General features: G+C 63.5%; 1 protein-coding gene across 6 annotated transcripts in view; it reads right to left on the bottom strand.

The window, feature by feature from the left end:
• GSE1 (Gse1 coiled-coil protein) overlaps positions 1–16299 on the bottom strand; it is a 395102-nt gene that overhangs the window by 25473 nt on the left and 353330 nt on the right. For 5 of the 6 annotated variants that reach the window (XR_011561427.1, XM_070770408.1, XM_070770407.1 and 2 more), the window contains exon 3: positions 4966–5184. The exons of the other annotated variant lie outside the window; for it this stretch is intronic. Coding sequence is in view for 4 of the 5 variants with exons in the window: in XM_070770408.1 (XP_070626509.1) it covers positions 4966–5184 (219 nt within the window). In the remaining variant the exon portion in view is untranslated. The remainder of the gene's footprint in view (positions 1–4965; positions 5185–16299) is intronic. 6 annotated transcript variants of the gene reach the window in all.

The following is a 16299-nucleotide window of genomic DNA, read 5'->3' as shown; positions in this document are numbered from 1 at the left end:
GGAGCCGCAGGGCTGCCGGCCCCTCCGCGGCGGGGACAGTTGAAGCCTCGCCCCCCACGCCCTCGAGGAGCCCTCTCCCCTTCACCAGGGGGCAACACACGCCTGCTCCCAGGACCGCCAGCCGCGTCACCAAACCCCAGCCAGCAAAGGTGTTTCTTCTCACAAGACGCGTTTCCCAGGGTTGAGCGGGAAGGCCGGTGTCTGTGCTGCTTCCCGTGGGGGCTCAGAGGCGGTGCCGAGGCGGGTTCTGGGGGTGACACTGTTGCCCTGCCACAGCCTGGGGAGGCCTCTGGTCCCACGGCCCAGGCCGGGCACCCCTCCAGAGCAGGCTCGGTCCCCTTGCCCTCGGCCTTGCTCTCCCTGGGATCGTGGCCCAGACACAGAGGAGGGGCGAGGCGCTGAGGATGCCCCCTCACACTCACACCTGTAAACGAGACAGACGGGGCTGCAGACCGAGCCCTGCCGGTCCCTGCACCCCCGCCCCATTTCGCTGTTTTCCTGAAAAGAGGCGGATTTCAGGCGGCAGACCGCAAGCGCCCACCTCGCTCCTGGCTCAGGTGGCTGCACTGCTGGTGGGCAGAGTCCCACCTCCAACCTCACCAGGAGGGTGCCCGCTCCCCCCACCTGTGCAAGGCGGCCCCTGCCCGTCACTTCTAAGAGCCCCATGGGAACAGGCAGACCAAGGTGACGGTCAGGCCCACGCCTGCAGCCCGAGGTTCCTTCCCGAACATGCTGTGTGGGCCTGGTCATGCCCAGGTCCGTCGGCACACACAGGAGCAGCTCGCCCCGACAGGACAGGGTCTCCCCGAAAGGATGCGTGGGGGGCACCCACGCCAGCCCTCAGCCGTGGACGCACCCACCTCGCTCGGCCCCTTGAGCCCTGGCTGTGCGCGTTGGGGGTGGGGTGACAGTGTGGGTGGCCCTGCACCGTCACCCACAGGCACCGTGCCTGGAGCGAGCGTGGGTCTCCTGAACCCTCATGATCAACGTGGCACGCACCACCCTCGTCCCGAGAACAGGCAGCAGCTCAGAGAGGTCGTGCGCCGGGCCCGGGTCACACAGCAAGGACACAAAACCTGCCAACGTCCGTGTCCCCACACGGGGCGCCCCCCTCCGTAGTGGGTTACAGGGCCGAGCACGTCGGGACCCCCCCAGGGACAGATCCCTGGCCCCTCGCCGGCCGATGGGGACCAGGCAGGGCCCCAGGAAAGACACCTCCCGCGGGGCGTGCCGTCTCCCGCTCACGAGCTCTCTGGGGGCAGCGCAAACAAGGCAGGCAGATTACTTGCTCTGCACTGAATTTTTAAACTGCACCTTGGAGGCACGACGTGAGCAAAGACATCAGCCCAGGAGCAGACGGGAGAGTTGGGCCGCGGCTCTCAGAACGAGATGCTCCAGAGGGGCAGAGGAGAGGGTCTCAGGGAGTCGGGGCGCCCAGGGCCATGGCCAGCACCCGGGGTGCATGAGGTGACCGGGACGGGCCTGGCGGCAAGCGGGGAGACCAAAGCCTCGACTGTCTTCTCTCAGCTATCAGTCCTCCCTGTGCAGGGATTGCTGCACCCTCGAGGGCGGGACAGTCCCCCTGAGGGTACCCTGCGGGCACAGGGGGCCTTGAAGGAACAGCCGAAGTGGAGGCCGTGTCAGGCCGTCTCTGGGAGGGCGGACTCGGATGCGGCAGTTGGAGGAGGACTGTGGTTTCCATCTCTGCTCCACGGCCTGTGAGTCGGGACGCCAGCCAAGCCTGAAGTGCGGCCAGGTCCTCCAGAGATGTAGACGCAGAACAGAGGCCAGGGCTCTCGCAGCAAGAGGCCGCCGGCACAGAGCGGGTGCTCAACGAACAGTCACTGCCCGGTTCAGGATGGGAGAGCCCTCACTGGCTGCACCCCTCACACCCAGGAGTGTGGTGCCAACCAGCCGCAGGAAGCCACGAGACCTGGGGGGATGCCCATGCGGACAGCCAGCAGCGGGGCCATGTGTGCCCACAGGCAGCAGGCGGCCAGGCCGCAGATCGGGGCTGCCAGGGCTGGGGGAGGGCATGGGAGGGGGGCAGGCTTCTTTGGGGAGACAGAACATTCTATAACTAAGTGATGGCTGGGACTCCCCTGGTAGTCCGGGGGTTAAGATTCTGCCTGCCAATGCAAGGGACACGGGCTCGATCCCTGGCCTGGGAAGACCCCACAAGCTAGGGAGCAACTAAGCCCGCGCGCCCCAGGGCCCGTGCTCTGCAGCTGGAGACACCACGGCAGTGAGGAGCCCGTGCGTTGCAACCAAGAGTAGCTCCCGCTCGTCACAGCTCGAGAAAGCCCGCACACAGCAACCAAGACCCAGGGCGGCCAGAAACTTGGACAAATTAATAAATTTTTATAAAATGATGGTCGCACAACTCTGAACGCGTGACAACCCGCTGAACTGTGTCCTTTTAGAAATGAATTTTATAAGAAATTTACAAAGAGAAAAATTGAGCCCCCCCTGCTCCAAATCACCAAGCCCAGCAAATGTCCCCCTTGGCCGTTCCGGTTTCCGGTGGAGAGACAGGGGAGCCGGGGCAGCCGGCCCTCCCCTCGTGCCCGCAGAGCCCTCCAAGCTCCCAGAAGCTGCCAGCCAAGACCCCCGTGTGCTCCCTGCACCGCTGCAGGGGGTGCTGGGGCGGGCAGGGGTGCAGGACGCCCGCCTCTCCCTGCCAGGGCCATGCTCAGGCTTTTGCCGTGCTAAGCCCGGCTCCTCCAGGTCCACGTGGAAAGGCCCAGGCAGCAGCAGCAAGGGACAGCTGGCGCGTCCTCAGCAGCTCTGTGATCCCAGGCTCCTTACGTGACCCCGCGGGGCCTCAGCCTCCCGCCCCCCTGCACACTGGGCCACCGCCAGGCTGCTGGCCCATTCTACAGACGGGAACAGCGCAGCAGAGCTGGGGGTGACTCCATGAGAAAAAAAAAAACGGGGACCAGGCCCAGGGATGTGGCCTGGAGGAGGCTCCAGAGAGTGACGGGGCTCAGCTCTTCAGAGCAAAAGCCCCACTGGGGTTGCCCAGATGGAGCGTTCCATGTTGAGCTCATCACCATAGCTTTAAACTTAAGCACAGGCTTGGCCTGTGGCCCCACGAGCCAGAAACGAGGTTGTGGTGCCCAGCATGCACAGCGGAACTACACCGAGCATCAGGGCAGCCCGGGGTCCAGACCCCAAGCTCCCCAGGCCCCAGGATTCCTCATCCGGGTGATGGGGACGCATCAGCCCAGCCAGCGGCGGACGCCGTGCTCCAGAGACAGCCTGAGAGCGGACCTGCGTGGCCCACCCCGCCCCATCCCTCCATCACAAAGTCCTCGGGCACCCTTCCCAGGGCATCATGCAAACACCTGGACCACAGCCGAAGGCAGCGGGTCCCCTGCAGCACAGTGCTCCCGGCCAGCGAGGCCCAACAGCCTCTGGCACGTGGGCTACCCACTGGCTCACCATCCGAGCTGGACGCTGGGGCCAGCGGAGAGGAGACAAAAGCCACCGAGGCCAGGCTCGCCCCACACCCAGGGCTCCCGTGGGAGCCTAGTCCTCTGCAGACGGCGGGGTGTGTGGAGAGGTGGTGTCACCCCGGGACGGGCTCAGCTGCCCAGGCATGGACACGGATGTTGGCTTAAGCCCTGATACCCGGGTCGGGGGTGACTCAGCCAGAGGGCCCTAGCGTCCCCAGCCTGCTGACAGCTGTCCGTGGAGGCCGTGCTGGCCCCGTCTCTCTGCCTCCTGGAACGTGACGGACGATGATACCAGAGCAGGGAGCCGCCAGGCAAACTCTGCCTCGGGGGGGCCTCCTCGTCCACTCAGAAGAGACCCCAGTTCAGGGCTGGAGCCACTGTGCCCACTCCTCGCCCGGGTGGACGCTAGCTACAAGGCGACCCCCTGGCAACGCAGAAACCAGGCCCAAAGGCCTGGGCTCCTGGGCCCACAGCCACCTGCCCTGGGATCCAGTCTACCCCGTTCCCTCCTCTGCCCAGCGACCACGTGAGCAGAAAAGGGGTGCAGACAAGTCAGAGTCAGACAGCAGCAGGCCCCCGCCGCACCCATCACAGCAAGAGTCCGCTCTGCTGAGCTGGAGACCCCCCGAGTCGATACAGACAGATGCGTGTTCTCCGGGTGCCCGAAGGGCCCTGGAACACACACCACCAAGCCCTGGACATTCGGGGCGAGGCAGACCACCCAGGGTCCCCACTTCCTCTGCCCAGGAGGTCGAATCCCTGCCGCCCCCCGCCGCCCCCCCCCCCCCCCCCCCCCACAGCAGGGTACCTACAGGGTACCTGAGAGGCCCGCGCTGGAATCCATAGCGGCCCAGGCCTCCCAGCAGCTCTGAGGCAAACTGCCTGCCACCCACTCATGCAGCCGGCGGCCCCTGACCTGGACTAACACAGGCTGACAGTCATCCTGGAATATCCTGGAGCCAGGCTGTATGCACGGGAAGGCTGACACTCAGAGAGGGCCAGCGTTTGCCAAAAGCCACACAGCACGTCACTGCCCCAGTGACAGGAGGAGCCAGGGCTCCAGACCCCTGGGGGACGCCTGTCCACACCACAAGACCCCTGCCTGGGGACAGGGGGGCGTGGGGTGTGCGGATGGCACTGGTGGGTGTGCCGTGCCCCCAACTCGGGAACACATCGGGACACACGCCTCCTGGGAAGAGGCCCCAGAGCAGGCTGGGGGCTCTAAAAGCAGTATGGCGCCTGCAAACCCCAACCCCATGCCCACTGCTGTCGGCGGAGGGCCCCCTCGGCGGCTCCTGAAGCAAAGAAGAAAGTCAGCAGACAGCGCAGAGAGTGGGGTTCAGCAGCCAGGAAAGCGCGTCCCCGCCGCGAAGCAGCAGCAGGAGGAAGACCAGCCAGTGTGGACACTTGGTGTGCGAGCCCGCCCTGCGCCCAGAGCCCCGGGGACCGGGCGGGACCGTGCTCTCCCCGCCCTCGGCCGGCTGCCCAGGGCGGGCGCGCCTCTTACCTCTGGGCTCCTCCGCCTGTTTGGCGAGCTTGCGCAGGGCGGCAGCGAAGCTGGAGGAAGGTGCGGCCTGGGCCGACAGCGCGCTGCTGGTGGCGGGGCTGCCGCTGGGCACCAGGGCGCCATTGAGTGGCGAGGGGGTGAGGGGGTTGACGGTGGCGGTGGTCCTGGTCGCGGTGGAGAGCATCCCTAGCGAAGGGGACTTGGGCTCATGGCTCATGCCTGAAACAGGAAGAGAAGAACCAGAGTCACCCGAGAGCACAGGGCCCAGCACCAGAGCGGGCACCGGCCGGGCATGTGGGGCGGGGGGCAGGCGAAGCAGGGCAGAGCCAGCTCTGTGGAGCGAGGGGGGCTGCCACCCCAACGTCCCTCTGCACTCCACACCCAGAGGACTACGGGGCCCAGGACCCCAGCCCAGCGTTCTCGCAAGAAAGGAAGGCCAGCGGAAAGAAGAGGGCCAGAGCGGGGACCCCCCCGGAGGACAGGCAGGGCCTCCAGCACGTCCCGCAGACGGGCGCCGGCGCACAGCCTTCCTCCTCCCAGAGGAGACGGGCTCAGGCAGGCAGCGGGGACCTGTCCTGGGCGGGTCGGCCGGGCCCTCATGTGCGGCTGCTGTTGCCCTTTGAACCTCAAAGCCCCCGGGGGACAAAGTGGGCCTGCACAGAGAAGGCTCCCTGCAGGTGAGAAGTGGGCAGGTGAGAAGTGCCGCTGAGGCCCCCGTGGCAGTCCAGCCGGGCACAGAGCCTACCGAGACACTGAAGACGCAAGGCGGCAGGTCTAGACGGCTCCCCCCGGGGGCGGGGGGTCCAGGCTCGGCCACGCTGGCCAAGGAGCTTACCAAAGGGACACCCTAAGCCTTTGCCGCCCCCCCCAGGACACTCGCCCTCCTGCGGGCCCCATGGGCCCCATCAACAAAGGCCGCGCTCCTCACGGGCTGGCGGGCGTGTCTCCTGCCTTCTCGATGGACACCTTGCCTGTGCCCGCTCCCAACCTGTGTGTACATTCGAGGGGTGCAAACGAGGCCTACAGCCTCACAGGCAGTGGGCCATGGGCTGAGTGCAGGAGAAGCGCAGAGAGCTGGGAGGACCGCGGCAGGGAACGCCGGCCACCTGGGGCGCTCCGGGAGGGGTTGGAAACTGCAGCCAGAGGGCGCCCATGAGGGCAGTGTGGCGGGGACGTGTGCCTCCCCCGGGGCCGCCTCCCCCGGGGCCCCCGCCCCTCCGCGGGCAGCCAGGAGAGATAACTGCGGGCCCCGACAACACAGCCTGCACCCTGAGTCCTGGAGAACTGGCCTGCGGCCCCCATCGCCCCCCCTGCAGGGCGGGTGGGCAAAGAGATCTCAGGGGGTGCAAGGGGTAAACGGCCATGACTGTGAGAGGGGCGTTCAAGAGGCCAATGCGTGCTCAGAGGGACCCTTCTCTCAGGAGAGGGCTCACACCTTGGGGACATAGGACCCCACAAGAGCCCTGGCGCCCGCGGCCAGCAGCCTGGCTGGCCTCCCAGCTGCCGGCGGGTGACACGGCCCTGACCCCGTGCGTCCGCCTCTCTGGAGGAGCGGGGGAGAGGGCAGAGTACAGGCGACTCCACAGGCCTCGCAGCCCAGCAAAGGAACCTGGGGGTGGAGGGACAGGTCCACGGCCCACAGGCTCTGGATTAGAGTGCTCTCTCAGCCACCCCGGCACTTGGCCAGCTGCTAGGGCAGTTGAGCAGGAGGCCCACCATGTCCCAGAAGCTCAGTCCCAGGCCCTCCCCAACACCTCATCCTCCCCAACCCCTTCTCCTCGGAATGAGGGAACAGGACCGTGTGGACCAGCCTCGGAGCAAGGAGGAAGGGGGCACCTGGAGGACAGGCTCTGCACAGACTACGCTGCCACACACGGTGGGTGCCCGGATCGCAGCTCTGGGGCCTGGGCAAGTCCCTTTGCCTCTCTGGGCCTCAGTTGCATCTATAACGTGAGGACGAAGACAAAGTCCACCTCATGAAGTCAATCCCACGAGGGTGCCAGGAGGTGATTCACAGCAGGCCCGGCACATCTCAAGGACCCCTCCTGGTGTCGTCACGCTGACAGTCAGTGGACGGGGCAGAAACCCAGGCCTGGATGGGCAGGGGCTAGGCCAAGGCCGCACGGGTCAGTCTGGGCAGACGACCTGAGCTGCCCGATATGTGCCGCCATCACCCCCGAAAGCCCTCCCCACCACCATCCCTTCCCGGGTGGGCCAGGTGCCCACAGACCAGCTTTGCCCACCCCTGGGCAGGACTGGCTGCTGAAAGCGAACACGGAGGACGCCGGGGACAGAGGGGCCCAGGGCTCTGGTCCTGCTGCCCGCAGGGAGGCCCAGGGATGGAGACCACGCAGGACCTGACTGGGGCAATCCAGAAGCCTGCTGGGTCCTGCTCTGGACCAAAGCGCCCTCAGCACCCACTCCATGAGCCAATGGTTTTTTTTAGGATGGGGGGGCATGGCATATGATGGAGTGCCATCCTTGCAGGGCCCCCAGCCCAGGCACAGCGTGTGGGGTCCCCACACAGGGCCACATGGCTTAGCAGCACATCAGGACTGGAACCCCATTTCCTGGGCGTTCTCACCAGGAAGAACCAGGGTGCGGGGGAAGGGCAGGACGCCCTCCCATGACCCCACCTGCCCAGTCCAAGGCCAAACCGCCATGGAAGACCAAGAGGCACAGATGCACTCAGAGTCAAGGTCACTTGGCCGCGGTGGTTCCGAAGTGGGTCCAAGTCTGTCCCTCGTTTGTGCAACGGGCGGGGACTAACCCTCTCCTCGTGCGTGGGCCAGATTCATTCGCAGGGAACAGGAAACGGCAGAAGATTGGCAACTGCCAAGGTGAGGTCATCAAAGTGCCTGGCCACCCCCTGCGCTCCCTGGACCACGTGGGCTGCAGGGAGTCTGCTGTCAGGCTGTGAAGACGCCAGAGGCGCCTGCGCAGGGATCCCACGTCCCAGGAATGGGGGCCTCCAACCCACAGCCACGTGAGGCAGTGGCTCCTCCAGCCCCAGGGAGCCTTGTGATGGGACCACGGCCAGGCACCAGCTTCATTACATCAGGGGCGCTGGGCCAGAGCTACCCAGCGCAGCTGCTCCCGGAGCCCAGCACGTCTGTATTCGGGATGGTTTGTTACGCAGCGCTAGTTAGCTAACTGGTACAGGGAGGGCCACCACATTCTCCACTGAACAGGACTCTCAACGTCCCTCTCCCTTTCTTTGTGCAGTTCAACCATCTGCAGACACGCTGTGTCTTCTTCACCCAGAGTCTCCAAAACAGAACCCTCTGGTGCTGTTCACATCACCTCCCTCCCCCTTCCCGGGATTCCTTAAGAGAACTGGCCACGACCCTTTAAACCCTACAGCCTCTTAAAGAAACATGTTATTATGCCCACTTTACAGATGGGAGAGTCCAGGCTTGGGCCCAAGGGCCGACAGAAGGTCACCAGCGGGGCTGGGATTACCTGAACACAGCACCCGTGTCCCACGGACGGGAAGCTGGTCGGGGCTCAGGTCCAGCCCTGCTCTGGGGACGTGAGGCAGGCGCAGAGGTCCCCCGTCTCCCAGGGACCTGTCCCCTCGGCCCAGGGGGCAGGTTTGAGGTCACTGCCCAGCGGCCACGTGACAGACTGGCCAGCTGGTGACCTGGGTGGACGTGCTGTGACCACCAGCTGCCAGCACTGGGCAGGATGGTACAGAGGTGCCAGGGAGCAGCCACTAGGCAAACCCAGGGTCAGACCCCCAAAACATCACACACCCCTTAAGGCCCTGGGTGGGGACCTTCGAGTGTCAGCAAGAGGAACAATTTTATTATTTTAGCTCTATGTTAAAAACGCTCTATGTTTTTAACGCAGAACTTCCTTGCCTGTGTTCCAGCTTTTCTGGAGTGAACCAGGTTTTTTAAAAATGGGGTGCCCTCAAAGAAAGAGAGACTTGGCTGCCTGAGTTTGGAATAACTCCTGGTGGGGATTCCCCCCAGACCAGGGCCTTCCGCTGGCCAGACATGGGAGCTGAGGGAACTGGGGTGCCCCTGCCAGAACCCCAACACTGACAGCCCCAGCCTTTCCCTGGCGACAAGGGTCCTGGGAGGCAGGTGCACCCCTGCCCCTTTCCCGAAAGAGCTGCCGCTGAATGTCAGTGCCTGGCTCCTCCTGGCACCCAGCGACACCCCACCCCCGCAGCACCTCACGGACAGCCCCCCGGGACTCCTGGGGGTCCCCCAGAGCGAGTGTCCCTGCTGTGGTCACTGTGGGCTCTGGAGCATCCTCTAGCCAGGAAAGCCACTCTGCTGATGTCAGGCCACTTAAAATAGGATTCCAAATGAGCAGCTTCCTTAGGGCAGTCTAAAATTAGCTTTCCTCCTCAGCTTGTGTGCGCCGGGAGGGGCGGGGAGGGGAGGCAGGGGCCCAAGGGACCACCGGCCGCTGGGGTGACAGCCCCCTTGCACTGAGGATGCAGGCAGGCAAAGGCCAAATGTGGGGGACCCTGCGAAGGGTCACCTTGAATTTGCTGGGGGTGGACGCATGATCACAGTCCCCATCTCTGGGTCTCGCCCCCAGTTGCAGCCTTGGGATTGCTTCAGGATGGCTCTGCCCCCCAGCCCTGCCCAGGCAGGCACCACCCTGACCGTGGAAGCCACAGGGGCAAGGGGAAGTGGGAGGGGGCCTCAGGCAGCCCTGGCACCCTGGAGAAGCCCCGCAGAGCAGGGGCACAGCCCCCACTCATTAGAGAGGTATTCATTAACTTCTGCGCTCCTGGCCATCAACTGGGTTCTCGTCTACATTATCAGCTCATGTAAATCCATCATCCTAACAGCTGGGAACAGGCTCCACAGCGTGGAGGCCAGGGATAGATGAGGGCTGGGGCAGGCTCCCTTCCTGCTCGACCGCCCTGACACGTGCACACACACACACATGCTCAGGGGGCCTCCTGGACATCTCAGCTGCCTCACAGGCTGCTGTCTGACCCCCCCACCTGCCACCATCAGCTGCCCGCCCCGGGACCCCAGAAAAAAGAGCTGCTACAGCAACACACCCAGAGATGAGACCCCCATGACCGAGGCGGTGCGGGGACCGGAGAGGAAAAGCCACCCCCAAAATCAGCCGGGCCCCTCCCTCCTGGATGGCACTGGTGTTCAGAATCAAGGCCCGCCAGGCCTGTGGAGGCCCCTTGCCAATGCCTGCACCTTCTACCAAAGCGAGGTGTCTTTAATCGATACTTTCTCCTCTCCTCCTCCCAGGTCTCTAATATGGCCAGAAGCAGCACAAAGCTTCAAAAAGCAAAGCAAAAGGTAAAGAAGAAAAACCCAAGTGCCAAGGGGCGAGCCTGGCTGGCGGCTCCGTGGACATTCTCCAGAACCACCTCGTCCCTGGTGCTTCAGAACACAGCCCGATCGATCGGGGAGCCTGCTGTCCAAAGGCGCGGCGACAGCAGGCACGACGGGGCGGGGGGTCGGGGGCAGGCCCCTGACGCTCCATTAAACGCGGCGGCGGGCTCCCGCTCCGCGGGTGGAGGGTGTATTAATCAGCCCGCGGCCGCCCTCCGCCTCCCGCGGACCCGTAATTACCGCTTCCTTTCATCCCGCTCTTCCGCGGCCCCAGACCTCGGGCCTGCTCCCTGCATGCTCTGTAATTACAAGCTAATAGCTGAGATGAATTTTCTGCTGGCTCCCGGTTCAAGCACCGATCCACCCCTTTCCCCTGACAGCGCCCCCCGCCCCGGGGTAATTACACCCCACAAGGCCGGGCCCAGCAGGGCCTCAGTCAGCTCTGCATGCGCAGTCCAGACCTGGGTTCTCTAATCACCCCTCTCGGTAATTCTTCATTACCGCAGACAGAAATGTTTGTGAACAAATATACAAGGTGTCCCCCAGCTCTGGGCCTCCACGCACCGCCCCCCACCCCGAAAGGGCGATGCTTGTGCAGCCCTAACGAACCGGGGTCACCTGAGCAGAGACCCGGCAGGCAGGCAGACGATGGCGGCGTGGGGCACCACGTGACCCGGGAGCCTGAGCAGCTTCATAACACATTCATTATATTTGCCTTCCGGCGTGTTCTGAGCTCACTCGCACGCAGCAGTTTTTCTTGGGGGTGGGGGCGGGGGCAGCACCGGGGGAGAGCCTGGGAAGGCGTCCTGGCCCCTGGATGCACAGAGGTGGCCTGCCTTAGACCCCCTTGTTCTTTTCCAAGGACACCCCCTTGGGTTGTGGATTTCTAAGGGGACCGGGTGGCGGGGGACTTTTCTTGCCCAGACCTGGACATCCTCCCCAAGGCTCCGGTCCACTACTAACTGCTGGAGCAGAGGACAGCCTGCATCCTGACCCGGAACCACCGAGAAGGACGGGGAGCGGGGGGCAGACGAGGCCGGCCCGTGGGCCCGTGTGCCCAGCGCCAACCCCGGCTCAGAAGCAGAACGCTAACGAGGCAGCTCATCTGAGGACAAGCCCGCCGCCCTCCCCCGCAGTCCTCTCGCTCATGCGGCTGCGTAGTTACTAGGGGATTGGGAAGGCAGGAGCCACGGAGGGTCTGCCAGGACCCCAGTCAGTGACAATGGAAGCCCTCCGCACTCCCAGAACCAGCCCCACGGGCTGAGCTGTCTGCAGAGCTCATTTCTGGGGTCCCTGGGAAAGCTGCCACAAATGGGTTCAGGGAGGGCCCTGCAGTCAACAGGGTGGGGTGGGGGGTGTGCAGCATTCTGGGTTCTCCCCGGCCTTGCCCACACACTGCCACGGCAGTGATGAGGGGCATGGGGGCTCTCAGGAGGCTGAAACTGGGTCCTAGGGAGAAGAGTGCTCAGGACAAACCCCCCACACAGGCCTGTCACTCAGGACAGGGGTGCCAGGGGAGCCGGGAGGTGTGGGTGGGACTAGGCCCCTAGGCTGGCTCCCGGGGTGGAGAGGAGAGCGCTGGGCAGGGCCGGGCAGCCTGCCGATGGAGGCCTCCCAGGACAGCCCAGTGAGCGGCTGAGGTTCAAGGCCACAGACGTGAGGGATCCCGGAGGTTCCGGTGGAGGCAAAGGACGGAAGTCAGGCAGCAGATGGCAGCGACATTTGACGGTGATTATTCCAAGCGGGTGGTGTCTGGAGCAGCCTGGGATGGGCAGACGGAGGGCGGCCTGGGAGGGGCGCGGAGTGGGTAGAGACAGCCCCGGGCATGATTAAGGCAAAAAAGGCTGTGGGACAGAGTCAAGGCTGGCACTGAGGGCACCCCAGAGGCGGTTGGCGTCAGCACTGACAACCACAAGGCCTGGCTGTGCCCAGAGCATCGCCGTCACCCTTCAGAGTCAGTCCAGGAACAGACCTCACCCCTCATCAGCCAAGCAGCCTCCTAACGTGGCCCATCCCGGCCCCACTCTACAGATGGGTAAACTGAGGCTGGAAGAGTCACATCCTTGTCGGGGGCTGCACGCTGAGGAGCCAGGGTGGGGACCCAGTTTTCCTTGCTGCTGTGCTGGCAATTTCCTTTTAAATAAGAAGACACTAGAAAGACACCCCACCCCCAACCCTAGCTAGGGGTCCCCTCCCATCCCGCAGGCTGCTGGAGCGCCCACGTAGGCCCACCTACACGCATCGCCTTAAAGAGGGTATCAGGGAGGAAGAGCAGCTCTGCCTCTGGGCTGCACCCCTTAACCCCACGTTGCGGCAGCTCGGGGCTGGAGGGCGCCAAGCCGACAACCCTGGAGTGACTCCTTGGTGTCCCCAAGGGCCCCGAGCTAACCAGGCCACCTCCCCACAAAGGAGCCCTTTGAGTGAGCTCACAGGTTCAGGGTGCAGGACTTGGCTGGGGTTGGGGTCAGAGGTCCCAAAGGACAGGAACCGAACCCGGCCAGGAGACGGCAGCGCGCTCCAAGCTTCCACGGAGCGGCTGGCCAGGGCAGGCAGGTGGGGCAACAGGCCAGCAGGGCAGGGGTCAAGGCCCTTTTCCCGAAGGGAGGACACCTGGCTGGGAGATGAGACGTGAGGCCGCTGCCGACGGGGTGTGCCCGGGCCCCGGGTGTCTAAACCCCTCAGGTGAGAGGGGGACACGCAGCAGAGCACCCATGCCCCTTCCGTACGCAGGGGGGTCGGCAAAGCCGTCCATAGGGCGGGCCTGTGCAACTGCACCCGCACCCCCGCCTCAAAGGGCACTTGGGAGGTCCTCAGCCCACGGAACAGGCACGGCGGCCCCGCCCTCACGTCCATCAGCTGAACGTGGAAAAGGAAGGCGCCTGGTGTCATGCCCAGGCAGGCGGGCCAGTCCAGAGTGTCACGGGGCAGGACCCCCGGGAGCTAAGTCGGGGGCTTAGCTAGGAAGCCAGCCAGAAGATGGGTCCGGGCCCGGCCCCCCAAACTTCCTAGCAGGGGCCTGTCCGGTCCCGATATGCCCCAAGCCTCAGTGTCCCCGTCAGCACCCCTGGGGGCGGGGACTAGGCAGGAGCGGGCAGAGGCGAAGGGGCCACTTTTCATCCAGCAACCTCGTTATTTGGCGCGAAGTCAAGACATCTTTAAATGTGAATTGATGGGCAGTAACTTAAAACTGGAGGTTTCTGGTCAAAATGAAGATTTCCAATTTCCCCTGGAAAATCAGGAGCCAGCAACCATATCCCGAGAGTGGGAACTCCCCCTCAGTCTGTCCCACTCTCCCCACTCTCTCAGGCTGGTGGGCTCACTCAAGACCAGAGGGGTCGCCAGTTTAGAAGCCACGCGGCTTTTGGGGATGAACTGGGTCCATGGGAGCTTAACAAACGTGCGCGCAGCCAGGATGCTCAGCTCTGACACTGGCACCTTGTCCATCCAGACGCAGCAGAAAGAAGTCCAGCCCCACCCTCAGCTTCGGGGGGGAGCCTGGCACATGTCAACAGCGGGTGGGTCCCACCTGAATCAAAGCCAGGACCTGGCCTCAACTTATGTTTTGTTGCTTTTGCAAAAGATCCATTCTCAACAGGGTTCAAAGGGGCAGACCAAGTCCCCCGCACCCCCAACCCCGAATCCTGCACGCAGTCAGTCTGACCAAGTCCAGAGCAGCTCATCCGTAAACCCACAGGGATGTGTGTGAGGAGGTGCGTGGCATCCCAGAACCCAGGCTACAGACACCTACAGCACAGAATTCTCTACACCCCAAGTACCAACACTCTCCCCTGGCGTGTTCTACCCAGGCTCAGGGTGTCAGAGGTAAGATACTAAGTTCTTAAGGTGGTCCTGTGGTCCAGACTCTAACAGTGTGTCCTCACCTGGGCTCATCCACCATCTTCAAAGCCCCACAGACCATGCCCAGATGTCCGAAAATGCTCCACTGGGTGGTGAGGGGAGACAAAAACACTACCCTGCAGCCAAAATGCATTTCAAAGCGGGTCCACCGGGTAAAAGTTTGCAAAAACAGTCATAAGCCACCAGCCATGAGCTCCCCAGTCCCAACCGTGTCCTAAGCCAGGTCAAGCCGGCCACAGCCATCCTCCACCGACTTCCTGAGCCAACTGCCGAGGCCTAAGTAATCCTTCACTTTCTCAAAAAAAACAAACAAAAACTCCCCCACGGCTCCAACCGGGAACGTGTAAGGTCCCAGTGCCTCAGGCAGGATGCTGGGGCCAGAACTGGCTCTCACGGGTACCACGTCCTAGGAGTCAAGGATCACAGGGCAAGAAGTGGTCCAGTCTACCCAAAACCTGCCAGGGGTGCAGCAAAAGGCGAGGCTGGTCACAGGCTTTTTCCTCCCCTAGTGGGGAGGATGGACATCCTTAGAAACCAAGGGCTGAGGGGCGTGGAGGGAACCATTCACCAGAGTCAGGTAAACAAAGGTCTGGGTTGTGCTGGCGGGCAGAAAGGCGAGTCCCTGCCGCTCTTTCTGGAGGAATCTGGCCAATGTCTTTTAAAGATGTCTCAAGCCTTCACACCCAGCCCTTTCCCCTCTCAAAATCTATCCAACACTCAATCCTGAGGTGTCAACACACCCGTGGGGGGCTCACTGCATGTGCCAGGAACACTGCTGGAAACTGCAGTGGTGAAACCCAAGGTCTGCTGAGCGCCCTGGCTGGGGCAGCCCAGCCCTGACACCCCACCACACGGGGTACGAGAAGGCAGGCAGGCAGGCAACGCGGACCTGCCAGCTTCAGCTAGGAAGCCAGCTGTTTGGTTAAAATGCACTCCCTGGTCCAGGTGACAGGCTCCCGGGACTGGCATGCCTCCTAAGGGAGCCCTCCAGAGTCTCAGAGTCTCACAAGACCTGTTTTTAGGTGAAATGCAGGCTGCAGAAAGCTACGTCAACGTGTTGGCAAAGGAGAGACCTGGCCGTCAAGCTGATGTAAAACCTACAATCTCAGCCCACAGGTCTGCTCCCCTTGGCGAGTCCAAGCAGGGCTGACCAGAAATCCTTCACACAAGGCCATCTGAACGCAACCCCGGGGGCCGACTCTGAGCCTCAGCGTTCTTATGCTGCTAAATGGGGGCAGCCCACCCTCCCCTACTCACGAGGAGGCAGCGGACAGGGCCCCAGTGCCTCTGGGGTGCTCAAAGTCCCTCCAGCATCCCCACCTGCAGACCTTGAGCTCCACCTGCATCCACCTCTGACGTCTAGTCTAGCCCAGCCTCACCTGTAAGTCAACAGAGACAGAGACCACACACTCTATGTAAAAGTTACAAAAGCACAAAGATAAATGAATGCCAGGAATTCAGCAGGACGAATCCACTCACACCCTTTGGTTTTCCCGTTTCACACGGCTTACCAGCTGTCTGATGGCGGGCAGGAAGGCAGGCCCCATGGGACCCCCCTGTATCTCCCGGCTAACAGTCGGTGGGGGTAATCCCTACCCTGCAAGTCAGACCCTCCGGGGAAGATGAACAATGGAGCGAGAAGTGACCCCACGTGACCCACGTCACATGAAGGCAGCCGGCCTGCCAGGCCCCTCAACCAGGCAGGGTGGCAGGGCAGGTGGAGCCCTGGGCTCGGGCTCAGTTCAGGGGGAGAGGAGACTGCGGTTAGCACAAAAGAGGAGCCTGCCCCCCCACCCCCACCCCCACCCCCGACCCGGCAGGCCCGGCCCTCCTCAGTTTGACACATGGATCTTCCTTCGGGACGGCTTAACCTGACCGAAAGCCTGCTGATCGATTTCTTTTATTGCTGCCTGTGGCCACAGAAGCATCTGAGCTCGGGGAAGGGCGGGGCTGGGGCTCATCTCACCTCCCTCCTGCTGACCTGGGGTGCAATCCCACCGACACGGGCCGGCAACAAGCAGGCAAGCTGCTGCTGGGGAGGGGGCCAGTGTGTGAGCCTGGGATCAAGACCAGGGTGGGTGGGGGGGTGCGACCCCAGAAGCCCCAGTGGGGAGGGTCCACAGGGGCTGGTGTGGTGTGAGCATGGGATGAA

Source organism: Bos indicus, chromosome 18, assembly GCF_029378745.1.
Source record: "Bos indicus isolate NIAB-ARS_2022 breed Sahiwal x Tharparkar chromosome 18, NIAB-ARS_B.indTharparkar_mat_pri_1.0, whole genome shotgun sequence".
Classification (NCBI taxonomy): Eukaryota; Metazoa; Chordata; class Mammalia; order Artiodactyla; family Bovidae; genus Bos; species Bos indicus.
This window is presented reverse-complemented; position numbering and strand designations above follow the sequence as displayed.